This window comes from Oryzias latipes, chromosome 16 (assembly GCF_053564925.1).
Source record: "Oryzias latipes strain Hd-rR chromosome 16, Olatipes_Hd-rR_3.1".
NCBI classification, from domain to species: Eukaryota; Metazoa; Chordata; class Actinopteri; order Beloniformes; family Adrianichthyidae; genus Oryzias; species Oryzias latipes.
This window is the reverse complement of record NC_136252.1, coordinates 27,460,294-27,474,450: the sequence shown is the minus strand read 5'-3', so window position 1 is coordinate 27,474,450 and position 14,157 is coordinate 27,460,294. Positions and strand designations below refer to the sequence as shown.

At 39.0% G+C, this 14,157-nt stretch overlaps 3 protein-coding genes across 18 annotated transcripts in view; 1 reads left to right on the top strand and 2 right to left on the bottom strand.

Annotated features, from left to right (window-relative positions):
- Window positions 1–14,157, top strand: part of myom3 (myomesin 3) — a 68,886-nt gene that overhangs the window by 48,246 nt on the left and 6,483 nt on the right. The gene's annotated exons all lie outside the window — the stretch shown is intronic.
- LOC144984429 (uncharacterized) lies at window positions 1,138–5,507 on the bottom strand. Its single transcript, XM_078932749.1, has 5 exons — window positions 5,376–5,507; window positions 5,213–5,303; window positions 3,985–4,122; window positions 3,437–3,566; window positions 1,138–1,811 (listed from the first exon to the last, which is right to left on the bottom strand). The coding sequence occupies exons 2-5, from the start codon at window positions 5,297–5,299 to the stop codon at window positions 1,738–1,740; spliced, it is 429 nt and encodes a 142-aa protein (XP_078788875.1). The 5' UTR covers window positions 5,300–5,303; window positions 5,376–5,507; the 3' UTR covers window positions 1,138–1,737.
- LOC144984428 (uncharacterized) lies at window positions 7,288–13,704 on the bottom strand. 14 transcript variants are annotated; one of them, XR_013648086.1, is made up of 10 exons: window positions 13,477–13,703; window positions 12,433–12,538; window positions 12,220–12,291; window positions 8,939–9,026; window positions 8,327–8,823; window positions 8,162–8,244; window positions 7,952–8,036; window positions 7,758–7,874; window positions 7,590–7,676; window positions 7,288–7,447 (listed from the first exon to the last, which is right to left on the bottom strand). XR_013648086.1 is itself a non-coding variant. In XM_078932747.1 (6 exons), the coding sequence occupies exons 1-6, from the start codon at window positions 13,553–13,555 to the stop codon at window positions 8,641–8,643; spliced, it is 387 nt and encodes a 128-aa protein (XP_078788873.1). In that variant the 5' UTR covers window positions 13,556–13,704; the 3' UTR covers window positions 8,408–8,640. The 14 variants fall into 14 exon arrangements, 1 of the variants encoding a protein (XP_078788873.1); XR_013648091.1 differs by adding an exon at window positions 13,056–13,155 and having other exon boundaries at window positions 7,288–7,676; window positions 13,477–13,574; XR_013648084.1 differs by having other exon boundaries at window positions 7,288–7,676.

Below are 14,157 nucleotides of genomic sequence, written 5' to 3'. Positions count from 1 at the left end.
TGACAACATTTCTGGTGAGAAATATACCATTTTCTTTTAAAATATGCTTTCATTTTGGACATACAGTTTGTAGTTTGCTTGTTTCGTTCAACTTTTTCTCCAAAGGCTCTGTGTTACGTTGGAGAAACACGTTAACTTTCATTCATATCTGCAGACGTGCGCGTGGGTCACGTGACTAATATGATTCTCTTTCTTTCCGCAGAAAATGCAATAAAATAGGAGTGATTGTGGACTAATTTATTTTTGAAAACTTTTCTAGCAGTATATATCCCCTTTATTTTCATAATATCCATTCATTGCAGACATGCAGTTCGTAGTTTGTTTGTTACGTTCAACTTTTCCTCAAAGGATCTGAAGGCGTTTGATCTTTCAGCCGCATATATTTTTCCATAAATATATGCGGGCTGACGTGGGTCACGTGACGTGACCTGAGTTTCTCTTTTTTCATATAAAAGATCTCGTAAAAAGGTACGTTGCTATTTATTAATTATTTTTATTTACATTTCTACGGACCCGTGTATAGGTTTCATGCTGTGTAGTTGCGACTTTGAAGGACATTTAAACAAACCGGAAGAATGTTGTTCAGGAACGGACTGGAGAGTTCTCTAAATTTACTTAGCGATTTGTTTTATTCAATATTCTTTTACATGTTAAAGTATTCACACTACAAGTCTAAATGCTTTGTCTGATCTTTCCCATCATATCTGTGGGCTGACGTGGGGTCATGTGACGCGAGTTTCTTTTTTTTCCCGTGGAAAAAAAATCTCGTAAAATAAGATCGTCTGAGGTTTAATATTTACGTTTAATAACATTTCTAGGGACCGATGTACTCTGTCGTAACGTCCATGCAAGCGTATTTTTTCAACATCAACTAGTTGAGTTAAGAAATACACTGTAAATAATAAAAAAAAAAAGACGTTTGGCTCTAAGCTGGTTTTGTGATTGCTCCCTCCCAGTCCCACGTTTATCGGGAAGATTAAGTTTTAAAAATAAGCCCAGCGACAAACAGGTGTTTATTTTTTATAGAAATTAATGTTTCCATTACTAATGCAAACTTTTTGTTTTGCAGGTACTTAAAGAAACAAAACATCAAATGTTTTTCAGAGCGAAGGTACCTTGTCAAGTGACAGATTGCAGTTGTTTTTTATTCAAACTTTATTGACTGTAACAATTCAAAACAATTCCAAAAAGCAACAAGAAAGAAACAAACCAGGGGATTATTATGAAATTTTTCACAAAAACATTGAAACTGACGCACAGATTGAATGTTTTAAATGCTTTCTTATTGTCAGAGTTTCTTATTGTGTTCATGTTTTGTTTGAACTCATTGATAAAGTTAGAAAAATGGGGGGTATGATTTATAACTTTGTATTTATGAATGTGCCATATGAATAAAAATAAAAAAAGGTTAATGATGTAGAATTGTTCTTTTTTATGGGATGGACAGTGGGTGAGGCACGACAGATTACAGTAAAACAGTCAAACTGCTACCACAATAGCGTTGAACTTCTGTTGAGAATAATTCATTCATAAATCTGTCTATATATTAGAATATCAGCATCTGGATCATTTACGTCTATTTTAACATAAAAGGGGTTAAAAGAACTAACATCAACAAACAACAACTACTAATAAATATTATAGGAAATAAGGAAACTAAGTATAAAAAAGTAAAACAAAATAAATGTACATAGTATATTATTTATTATTGTAAATAAAAAAAATAAACATGTCTGACTAAGAGTGGGGGTTGAGGTCGGGGTTTTTTTTGTCTCTTTTTTGGAATCCAGCGTAGAGGCCATGACCCCCCCCTGCAAGAAAAGTAGAGAAGGTTCAATCAAACAGTGATAGACGATGGGCTACAGTTTGTTCACTCAGTGCTTACAGGACGACTGTTTTTAATTTGATTAGTGTCAATTATCCTTTGTAGGAAATATTAGTACTATTCAAATATTCATGAATAATTACATTACTACATTGATTTTTAATGCATAGCACAAAAGCATCAAATAATCAATATCTAACAACTTGTAGAACATGAATAATAAAACTTGGACATGCATCCATCATCTACCCCTTTTGTCCTTTTATTGACAAAATTAGAAAAGATTTATATAATTTTAAATAAACAAAAAAACAAATTAGGCTGATTATTATTTGGACTTATTTATTTGCGACCAAGCAAAAAAACTGATGGAAATTCATGTTGAAGAGGCACGTTGCTGGATTGTCCGCACGTATTTTAACCATAACCCCGGCTTCTTTACTTGCAAATAGGCACTTCAAAATAGATAAATTAATTCATTAATAATATATACAACATAAAACATGACTAGCACTCCATTAACTCCATCTGGGTTTCATAAATAAAATAAAAACGTTTACCACTCAAAACAATCATCAGAACTCTAACACAGTAAATATGCCAAACAAATTAATAAAAAAGCATTTATATACATTAGAGTTCTACTTTAAAATAGTAATAATGTAAAATAAAAACTGCTCCTTTTTTCTTTAAATGTCCTCATTGCATATTAATCTTTTCCTCCAATCACACGGCTGCATTCTGAAAGATGAAAAGTGTAAACTTGTTTAAGAGATGTTTAAGAGGACTACTGTAAACTAAGATAAATGTGTTAGTTAAAATAAAGTAATAATGCATAGTTATTTTATAATAAAAGACTAAAAAAGGCAAATTAATAATACAAAATCCAAATCTTAACAAATTCTGCAAGTATTTTGTCGTATTACTTTTTACTGGTGGAAATGCAAAGAAAAGCGACAACTTAGAAGAACTGGTTTGAACATGAATTATTGCACAAAGACGGAAAGGTGGGCGTGTCTCCAGGAAAGAGATCCTCATGACAACCAACATGATTTTTGATACGGAGGCTGATGCTTCAAGGAGAAAAGAAACGTCAACAGCCAGTGCTGATCAGAGCACAATCAAATATTCTCATCATTTGAATAAATCCTGAAATGTTCATCTGCTGGTGTTTGTCTACATTTCTTGATGAAGTTTTGCTGCAAAATAAACCCATTAACCATCACTGTTCTGTCTGTGATGGAATAAACGCCAGGGCTACTATGGGAAGATATGCGGTAGTCAACATTTTCTTGGAAAGGATTCTTTTTAAATAATATTTTATAGAATCTTTTAATAGTGTGTAAAATGTTTTTAACTACAAAGCATTTTAATTGCATGTTATATGTTTTATATCAACTGTAATGCCCATTAAAAAGAAAAGCTAAAGTAAACTTGAACTGAATTATTTCTTTCTTATTAAAGATTTGAGGAAAAGTGTAAAAATAACCACCAGATGAATAATTCTGTATTTTCACATTTCTTTGGAGAAACATTTGTTGAGGATAAAAAAACACAGGAATATCTTAAAAAACATATTTTTGCTAACTGTGCAGAAAAATAAGATTGTACCAGGATAGTAAAATGTCAGAAGTTGGCACACTGGTGGACGGCTGTGGGGCTGAAGTGGTGGGAGGATGGATGTCTGAAACGGTTGATGGTTGGACGGCTGAAGCACTGGAGGGCTGCTGGTTTTTCCAACCTTAATGGATGAAAATGATAAAATGATGAGTGTGGTTGTTTTGGTGAGACATGACCAGCTCTGCTGACGGTTCACAAATGAAAGTTTCTAATCAAACTAGAGTTCATGCAGATTGAAGATGTCGTGTCATCAAGCTTCCATGAATAATGAGGAACAACAACAGACTGAGGTGAATGTAAAATTATTATTACCAGTATACCTGATACAAGGCCTTCATCCAGTCAAAGCACGTTTGTGCTTGATCAGGGAACTTAGGGCACCTTAGGGGCACAACATGCGTGTGGTAAGAGGCGGGACTTTTTGGCAGGTTTGGCAGCAATTTTTGTATCGTCATCGTCAAAATTTAAATTATCATACAACACTGTGAACAGATCGACAATTGGTTAATGACTCTGAGTCACAGATGGTAAATACATACCAATACAGACACTTCATCACATGTGAGGCTTTCTCTTTTGGCCTGAAATCTTTGTAGCCCGCCTGACATTTGGATGTTTTGGCGGCCACAGCGATCACAGTTGATGGAAGACGTTGTCGAGCCTCGTGGCAGAGTCAGCTGAAAATAGGAAAAGCAGAATTTTTGTGTCCAGTTCCCCATTCTGATAAGATTTGGGGAAAATATTGCCATATTAATGACAATGGTTGTTAGTTTTACAATTAAATTAAGGTAGCAATTGAAGTCTAACAATTTTGTAAGAATGTGCAGGTTATTATTTCTGAATTTTAAAAAGAAAAGTTATAAAAAAAGGTCATGAAGACTTGGTTTTGAGCTGAAGATGTCTTTCCTCTTATCCAAAATGATTTCTGGAATAAAACTGGTAAAAAAGCAGTTTGACTGGATCAGAGAAAAGGTTTGAGCGAGTGTGACGTCACCCATTTCCTTCCAGATCCATCATAACAAATTCAATTCTGTCGTTGTTTCTCTGTGATACAGACGTCACCACGTTGGAGCCAGTTGACAGTGATTGATCTGAGTATCAATTCTATGGCAACTACTGTCGCCAATCAGGAGTAAGCTTGTTGAAAGTCCACACTGCTTCCACTGAAAGTGAGCTTGGTGGAATTTGTCAAACAAACATTCAAGGTGGCACATGCTATTACTGAGGCATCTGTTGGTCAGTCTATAATTTGAATAACTTGTGATAAAGAAACAGTTTTGTAAAACAAATAACTGGAATTAGCAAAAACATGTTGAAAAGGGTATCACAACAAGAATGGTTAATCTGACCCATAGAATGACTAACTAACAGCTGTTGTTTCTCTTTAGAAGTCTACAGGATTTTGGCTCCTTGGAGCCAGCGGGTACTTCCTGTTTGGAACGTGAGGGGGAGGAGTCAGTCAGTCCAGGTCTCTGAGACAGAGACTGTTTTAAAATATTTACAGAACCAAGTCCAGATGATCGTTGTTACAACGTTTTTTGTGTAAATTTGGAGAAAAACCCTAAATAGGTCAATCATAACACTTTAATATATCAGTAAATTACTGTTGCTTTTTTTGCCGGGAAACCGGCGGTGGCGCGAGCGCTGCCATAATCATTAGCTAATGTAACCCCGATTCTCACAAAGCCTCCCTTCCTCTGCTCCACCACAATAACTATACAGTCGAAACAAATAATTAATACATTTTTCTATGATGATCATAGTAACCTGCAGTCGTGTTACGTTCAGTCTCTCGATGGAGGCCGTATTTTTCAGCACCGCTCTGCCGTCACACAGTGATAACAACAGCGGCATTCATCTGTCAGATGAAAATACATTCAGATGACCATAAAGTATTTTCATTACTGCCTCTTGTGTTTACATTTCTTACCTTTGAGACTTCTTTAGCTCGTGCAGAGATGCAGAACGCGCGACAACCAGATTACCTTTATTGACGCCCAACACCCACCGACCGGCGCGCGGATACGTGGGGGTGGGGTGGCTTAATGTGCACGGCGCGCACGCATGCGTATTTGCACTAAAATTTTCACATGGCCTCTTTGACATATAAACCTAACATTTCTATCATTTGTGTCTAAATTACGTGCATTAAATAACACAACTTGATGTGTGTCTGTCATAAAATATTCCATGTTGGGTCTAAATCAGATAAGCATTGTTCATCACATCAAATATTTACATATTTACTGTATTATACTGTTTTCATATACTTATTACTTTTATCATCTAAATTTTCCTAAGATTTATGAAAAAATGAAAATCACACACTGAAAAATAGGGTTTGCTTTATCAGTTTATTCTGCATAATGGAATGTTTGCCACAGAACTGAGCTCTTTGGCATCAACTCAACCATTGGGTTTGGAGGAAGAGAATTGCTACCTATGACCCCAAGAACAGCTTCCCCACTGTCAAACATGGAGGTGGAAGCATTATGCTTTGTGGCTATTTTTCTGCACAGAGCTACGTCACCACGTTGATGGAGCCATTAATGGAAAATCCTGAGTGAGAACTTCCTACCCTCCTTAAGCCAGGACCCTTCAAATCAGTCATGGATGGGTCTTCCAACAGGTTAGTGACCTAGAACCTACAGCCAAGGCAACCAAGGAATGGCTGAAGAACAATCATATCAAGGTCATTGAGAGGCCCAGCCCATGTCAATCCTATGGAGAGATCTCACAGTCGCCAATCAACAGCCACCAAATATTCTTGATGTAGAAGGGTCAAAAGAAGGGCAAATACATTTATATAAATTCTTTCAACTTGATTTCTTTCTAGGTTTGCAATTCTGCACAACAAACAAAGGACAAAAACTTTTTTTCCTCCAAATAAAGGGAAAAACCTTGAAACTTCATGTGAGTTCTTGGCAACTGCCATTTCCCAAATCCTGCTCATACTGGACCCACATCTCCATGTCTTGGATATAAGTAATTAACTTGCCAATAACAAAGACTTATTAAAGGTCACTGAGGTGAACTTTGTAGACAAGTGCGGAAACTGTATAGTGTAAGGCTGATCGGCAAATAAAAGACCATGAAAGTCATCTTGGACTATAGTAGGCACAGAGGAGGGTTCACAGCTTCCCTTTCCTGGGCATGCCCATCTCAGCTGATCTAACTTGGTTTCCTAACATTCAGGACGTTATCAACAAGGCACATCAGCACGTCTGAAGCTGCTGGCAACCTACCGCTCAGCCAGTCCAACTGCATCATGGTCTGGCTCTCAGATCAAACTGAAGAAGAGCAACAGAAGCTTCAGTGCTGAAGATACTGGAGCAGATCATCAGCTACCCCCTTCCCTACCTGTCATCCTGTCTGAGTAAAGGAACGTGTCAAGGACAGCACCCTTCCTGCAGCTAACATACTGATAAACACACATTTCTCTCCACACTTCTAATATTCTTAATTTCTCATGTCATTTACCCCTAATTTAAGATAACTCATTGTCATTTTGCTACATTTTACTTCAGTCTTGCTACAATTAAAATGTAGTCTGTACCCTTGCTACAATCAAAATGTAGTCTGTACCCTGACAAAGGATTTGGAGATGCATAGCACATTTATTATACGAGTTTAATAGGACAGTGTTTCATTCTAAGGTGTTGGACATACAAATCAAAGGCAAAAACGTTTGAGATAAAATGAGAAGTGTCTTCAGCACAGGTGTGAGCACTGAAATGTTTAGCTAGTGTTGTAGAAACTTGAACGGAGGTAAAAAACAATGTAATTGTTGAAATTTAGGTTGAAAAACCCTTCATTGGTGCAGTTCAGAAAAAAATCTCTCATTTCAATTAAAAGTCATTTATTGGTACAAAAATGAAATGAGGTTTTCCTTTATATAAGCCTTTTTTTAGGGGTGGAGCTGGGGCTTGAACTGCAGAAAGTCTCCTCCTCAGCAGACAATTAGTCCCTCATGTTCTCTCTCCATCAATGACTCTGTGCTGCCTAAAAATGAAATGAAGAAGAAAACACATAAATGCCACAAGCCCTGGACATCCATGCAGATCACAAAGAGAAACCTCCTGGCTGTGTGGGGCAGAACCATCCAAAAGCTGGGAGGAGAGCTCTTCAACCACACTTCAAGGACCTGCAGTGCTGCTGGACTTCACCAACCACAGTCTGGTCAGCAGCATGACATCATAGAGCCTTTAGTTCTTTACCATGGCACCATAACCTGCAATCCATCACATCATGCTTGATCAGTTATGCAACAACTTTAGAAAGTGTAACCCTTGTGCTATCCTAGGCACTTTACCATTGGGAGTTGGGTCATCTAGACCCACTAGACAGTGCTCTGAACCTTTTTTCTTCAATAATTTGTGATCTTCACTGGTGTCCATGGATTACATGAAATCTTTCCACCTTTATCCACCTTTGTCATGGTAGGGAGAACACGTCAATGTGAGGGTGGGGTCACAAGATAGCACAAAGGTTACAAAAGATTTTTACCATATGTTGATGACAGCTGATTCTTGTTTTCCTGATGCTCAGACAAAGCCCTTCAGTGTTTTTCTCTGGGTCATTTTGATTGGTCCTTGTGGGAAGAGATTAATGTATTAATAATACTGAAGAAATCAAGAGATATTCCACATCAACAGCATGAGAGTAACATGAAAGAAACAAGCCAACATTTATCTACAACATTACCACAGTCTTTACCTGGAGGTATCATTCTGGTCACGTCTGCTCCAGCTTTTCTGACTTCCGCTTGTTCCAGCCACTGGCCTGAACGGCGAGGATGTCTGTGCAGAATGAAAGGATCAAAATGTATTAAACTGAGAAAACAAACTACACAAAAAGGATGCATCTTCAATGAGTATTTACCAGTTTTTGACACATATGTACTGGGAACATGTGTCTGCTGAAGAGAGGAAGCTGTTCAGTCGGTTCAGTCCCTTTCCCTGATGTTGTCCCTTCTTGATTTCATCCTCGGATCCTCATCATTTCAACCAAAATGTATGTTTGCAAACTTTTGAAACATAAGGGGTTAGAAAAAAACTCCAACAGGAATAAGGGCAGAGGCCCTAAGGGAGACCCAGGACACGCTGGGGAGACTACGTCTCTCAGCTGGCCCCGGGGTCCCCCAAGAGGAGCTGGAGGAGAGGGAAGTGTGGGCATCTTTGCTTAGACTGCTGCCCTCACAACCTGGTTCCTGATGAATGGAAGAATATGGATGCATGGATGGAACGTGTTCAGGCCTTTCAGCAAAACTCCACGATGGCAGACTGCGATCCTTCCTCATTTACTTTGCCAGAAGACTTGTTGGAGGACTCTGGTGCTGCCACAAACTTACCTGCTCCACATCTCCCATCTCCAGGATTCTATCAAAACAAATAAATGTCGTAAATTAACATGATGATATGACACAAAATACAATAAAACATATATACAGGCATGTTCATTTTCTTAAGGAAGAGGCCATGAAAATAACCTTACATATTCTATTTCCCCATGAATGCAGTTCACAAAGGAGGTCACCACAGTGTTTTTGGTCAAAAACGCATCTTCCAAATAACCACTGAGCCTAAAAGAACAGAAAAGTTTACATAAGAAAAACATTTATACCATCAAAAATGTAGGTGGAAAAGAATTTTACACAACCCAGTTGGATCTCAAAACAGTACATTTAGCAAGTTCCATCCACTGCTACAGCCAACATGGAGGGAGAGCATGCAGGACCCTGAAACAGATGAACCTGACAGCTTCTCCATCTCAAAGTTAGCAGAAGATCAGTCCAGGAACTATTTGTGCATGTTGTCTCCAAATAACTGACCAGTCTGAGAGAGGAAAGGGAAAAAAACATGAGGTTCTTTTATGTATATACATACATACAAGAATCAGGAATCAGACATTCTGTTGGAGTGGGACTTTAAGTCCCACTCCAACAGAATTTTTAGCTAGTATAAAATCGTTCCCAGTGTTTTTTTTAATTACGATCATTTTGTTTTTTTAAGACATTTTTCTGCAGCACAGCAGCTCATAAGAATTTCACCTCAGAGCTGTGGTGCAGATGTTTGCCTCTGCTAATTTCCCATAAACCATTTGTTGATTCTCTCTCCCGCTAGCTTATAGCACCTCACAAGCCCTAGCCGACATTAGCATAGCAAAAAAAAAAAAATCAATGAGCAACATTGGAGCTATCCATGTGTACACTTTTGAGCCAGATACCAGCTCAGACAAGGGAACTCAGGACATTAATGGATCTACCGGTATTTGTCTGCAAGTGGATGCATCAGAATTGGAGCGGAGTAGAGACTTTGGCCAATTCATGGCAGTTAGAGCGTCACAACTATAAGCTTTTTGAGACAATCAGTTTCATCTTCTCCTGATCCATTGAGATTTGAATAAATACTCAGAAACAGTTTTAATCTTATATTATTGTGTATGTGTTTATATTTTTGTTAATGTTCTCAATAAAGAGAAAAATGTTTGATCTTAAAAACATGACTTCCATTGGAGCGGCTCTTTAACTTTGTTGACAATGCTAGGATAAATAAATGTGGTCAGTCAAATCAGCCATAATTGTTTAGACCAGGGGTCTGCAGCCTGAGGCTCCACAGCCACATGTGGCTCCTTTGCGGTTCTCTGACAAAAAATAAAAATGTTTTTAATTCAAACAAATATCCTATTTTTCAGACGACACAGCGCATCACGCAAAACAAAACAGTCAGATAAGTCAAACTTTACACTTTACTCAACTTGGTGATCTACTCAACAGTTGAAGCAAAGTATTACTGTGCCAGGCTCCTGACTACAGTACCCATAATGCTTCAATAATCTATCAAGCGGTGATGCACAATATTTTAAGAAATTCCAGCATTTATGAAGAATTTTTTTAAACCTGACAACGTACCCTAAAAAAATCAATTTGAGGTCAATACGCACAATTTAGAGTCAGAAGGAGCTGCATTGTGTGTTCGTAGATTTAGAGAAGGCGTATGACAGGGTGCCGAGGGAGGAGCTGTGGTACTGTATGAGGTCGTCTGGAGTGGCAGAGAAGTATGTCAGAGTAGTTCAGGACATGTATGAGAGAAGTATGACGGTGGTGAGATGTGCTGTAGGTCAGACAGAGGAGTTCAAGGTGGAGGTGGGACTACACCAAGGATCAGCTTTGAGTCCTTTTTTGTTTGCTATGCTGATGGACAGGCTGACAGACGAGGTAAGACAGGAATCTCCCTGGACAATGATGTTTGCGGATGACATTGTAATTTGCAGTGAGAGTAGAGAGCAGGTGGAGGAACAGCTAGAGAGGTGGAGGTTTGCTCTGGAAAGAAGAGGCATGAAGGTCAGTCGTAGTAAGACAGAATACATGTGTCTGAACGAGAGGGATCAAGGTAGAAGCGTTAGGTTACAGGGGGCTGAGGTGAAGAAGGTGCAGGAGTTTAAGTACTTGGGGTCAACAGTTCAGTGTGATGGGGAGTGTGGAAAAGAGGTGAAGAGGCGAGTGCAGGCAGGTTGGAGCGGGTGGAGGAAAGTGTCAGGAGTGTTGTGTGACAGAAGAGTGCCAGCAAGACTCAAAGGAAAGGTGTACAAGACAGTGGTGAGACCAGCTCTGCTCTATGGGTTAGAGACGGTAGCAGTGAGACCGAGACAAGAGGCTGAGATGGAGGTAGCGGAGATGAAGATGTTGAGGTTCTCCTTAGGAGTGACCAGGTTAGACAGGATAAGGAACGAGTACATCAGAGGGACGGCTCATGTTGCCTGTGTTAGGGACAAAGTCAGAGAAGCCAGACTGAGATGGTTTGGACATGTTCAGAGGAGGGATAGTGGATATATTGGTAGAAGGATGTTGGAGATGGAGCTGCCTGGCAGGAGGGCGAGAGGACGGCCAAAGAGGAGATACATGGATGTCTTAACAGAGGACATGAAGTTGGCTAATGTTAGGGTAGAAGATGTCCATGATAGAGTGATGTGGAAAAGGATGATTCGCTGTGGCGACCCCTGATGGGAAAAGCCGAAAGAGAAAGAAGAAGACGCACAATTTAGAGGGCCTATACCATGCTAGCCATTTAGAATAAACTATTTCCTCGATCTCTGAGGCTCCGCCTTTCTCTTCTTGTGGGTGTCGCCTATTTCATGACATCAACCTAGAGTCGGCGTCTGCAGCGTTTCTGCGTTTCTTCCATCCAAACTTTTGCAAAGATGGATGTGAATATTGTGCAATGAAAGCATTTTGCTGATCACCACTAGCTCCATTGAGAAAGTGGGCGTGTCTGTTAGCCTGGAGGCGGTTTTAGCTGCACAGGCTCTTCCTAGAAGAGGCTGCTCCTCACTTATGATGACGTCACAATGTGAGGACCCTCTTATTGTGAATTGGGAGGGGCTGGTGCTCAGAGGGTTTCAGAGGAATGCTGAGAGATGCGTGAATGGATCAAAATACCGCTGTGGATTAGTTTTTGTGAGGAATTAACATTATAATACACTTTAAAATTTTAAAACGTTGATGTTGCATGATATAGGCCCTTAAAGAAATACTGGCTGAGATGTACTAACAACATAAAATCTACAATGTGTAAAAAAAAAAGCCTTTGTAAACCCCAGTAGTTATCCAGTTTCCAAAATAACATAAATGCAAATGAGTGTTTGATTTTCTAAAGGCTGAAGAGACACCTTGTGTGTCCTACTGAGTTCTGGACAGTGAGACATTTAAATGCTCTTAGCTGTTTAAAGGGCTGCAGACCCCCGTTTCTGGCTAAATGACCCAAAAGGAAACTTACCTCTGCGGAGACCACGTGACGTTTCCGCCCCCGTCCTCTATACAGAAGAGGCCTTCACCGTGATCCTGCGGCCTTTTAAATTTAAGATGGAAAAACGCCTCGTCATTCAACGTTTATCCTAAACAGCCAACACGTTTTTACTAAAAACCCATCTCTGGTTTCCCAAATCTAAACATTACATTTCTACAGAGAAAAGTTCAAAGCATCGCCCACCTTCCAGCTGTCCAAGAGTTCTTCAGCCGCGCGCCTTCCTGCGGGTTCATCCGGGGGTTTCCGGGGGAGTGGGGTGGGGGTGCCCGTATGACGCTGCGTTCACTGGCTTTTCGAAATGCGCACTTCATGTCAATTGGGGCAAATTGAAGGCTTAAAAGCCTGTTTACTTTAGATAATATATCCTATTTAATATATCCTATTTAAAACATTATTGAGAATTACTACAGGAAACAGTGATGAAACCTTTTTTAACAGATAAATTAGAGCACTTCATTGTAATACTATAATATATGAGATACGTCAAAAAATTGACAGTTAAAGAAAAAAGAATATAATAGATCCTAATATTTTATAAAATCCATCAAAATAATTGTTTCATCTCATTTATCATAATATTTATAGTTTTTTTTATCACACACCATTAGACTCGTAGTGTAAATAAATTAAAATGCAGAAAAATCAATTTAAAGAACTCTTTGGTCCGTCCCTGAACTCAACATTTTTCCGGTTTGTTGTCACATGTCAATCATAGCCTGATCGCCGCAACAGCAACACGGAACGAGAGAACCTATACACGGGTCCCTAGAAATGTAAATAAAACAAATTAGTAAATCGCAACGTACCTTTTTACGAGATTTTCCACAGGAAAAAAAGAGAAAGGCACGTCACGTGACCCACGTCAGCCCGCATATATGAATGGAAATGATCAGACGCTTTCAGATCCTTTGAGGAAAAGTTGAACGTAACAAACAAACAACTTCATGTCTGCAATATTACGAAAATAAAGGGGATATATACTGCTAGAAATGTTTTCAAAAATAAATTAGTCCACAATCACTCTTATTTTATGACATTTTCTGCGGAAAAAAAGAGAATCATATTAGTCACGTGACCCACGCGCACGTCTGCAGATATGAATGAAAGTTAACGTGTTTCTCCAACGTAACAGAGCCTTTGGGAGAAAAAGTTGAACGAAACAAGCAAACTACAAACTGTATGTCCAAAATGAAAGCATATTTTAAAAGAAAATGGTATATTTCTCACTAGAAATGTTGTCAAAATAAAAATTAGTCCTCAAAATATCTTGTTTTATGGGATATTCCACCGAAAAATGAACGTGCATCCGCCATGTTTTTTGCTCACGGCAGGCCAAACCTCCAAAGTCACGTGATCCTGAGAAGGCTCGTAGAAAATGAATAGAAAAATGAAACGTATCCCCCTCACAGTTTAGGGGGCGTTTTTGTAAAACTCTCACGCATTTCCATGTGGACAAATGTAGCTACTACACATTTTAGGATGAGACCGGGTTGGTTATGAGCCTTTTTGAGTGCATCTGCTTCATATTGAACAGCTTTCAGCCAGTATCATTTTTATTCATTCCATTATTTTCCTGAAATAATGGAACAGCACTGATTATGCATTACGTCTTGGTGATTACAGCTGAGGTTTTTGAATTCAAAAGCTGTTTAGTTCATTAGGGCCTTTAGGCTCGCCATGCATTACAGATCACACAGGCTGCTGACACCTATCAACATGCGAGGCAGACATGTATCTTGATGAGCATAAAAGTCGGGAAAATGCTCAAAAGCTTGTTTATGTGTGTGAAAAGAGGGAATATTTTCTCTGTGACATGCACATGTTGTTTCAGCCCCTCGGACTCATAACTTATTCTCTCTACACAGCAGCTCTTAGGGTGCATCTATGGACCCTGTGAGATTATCTGTC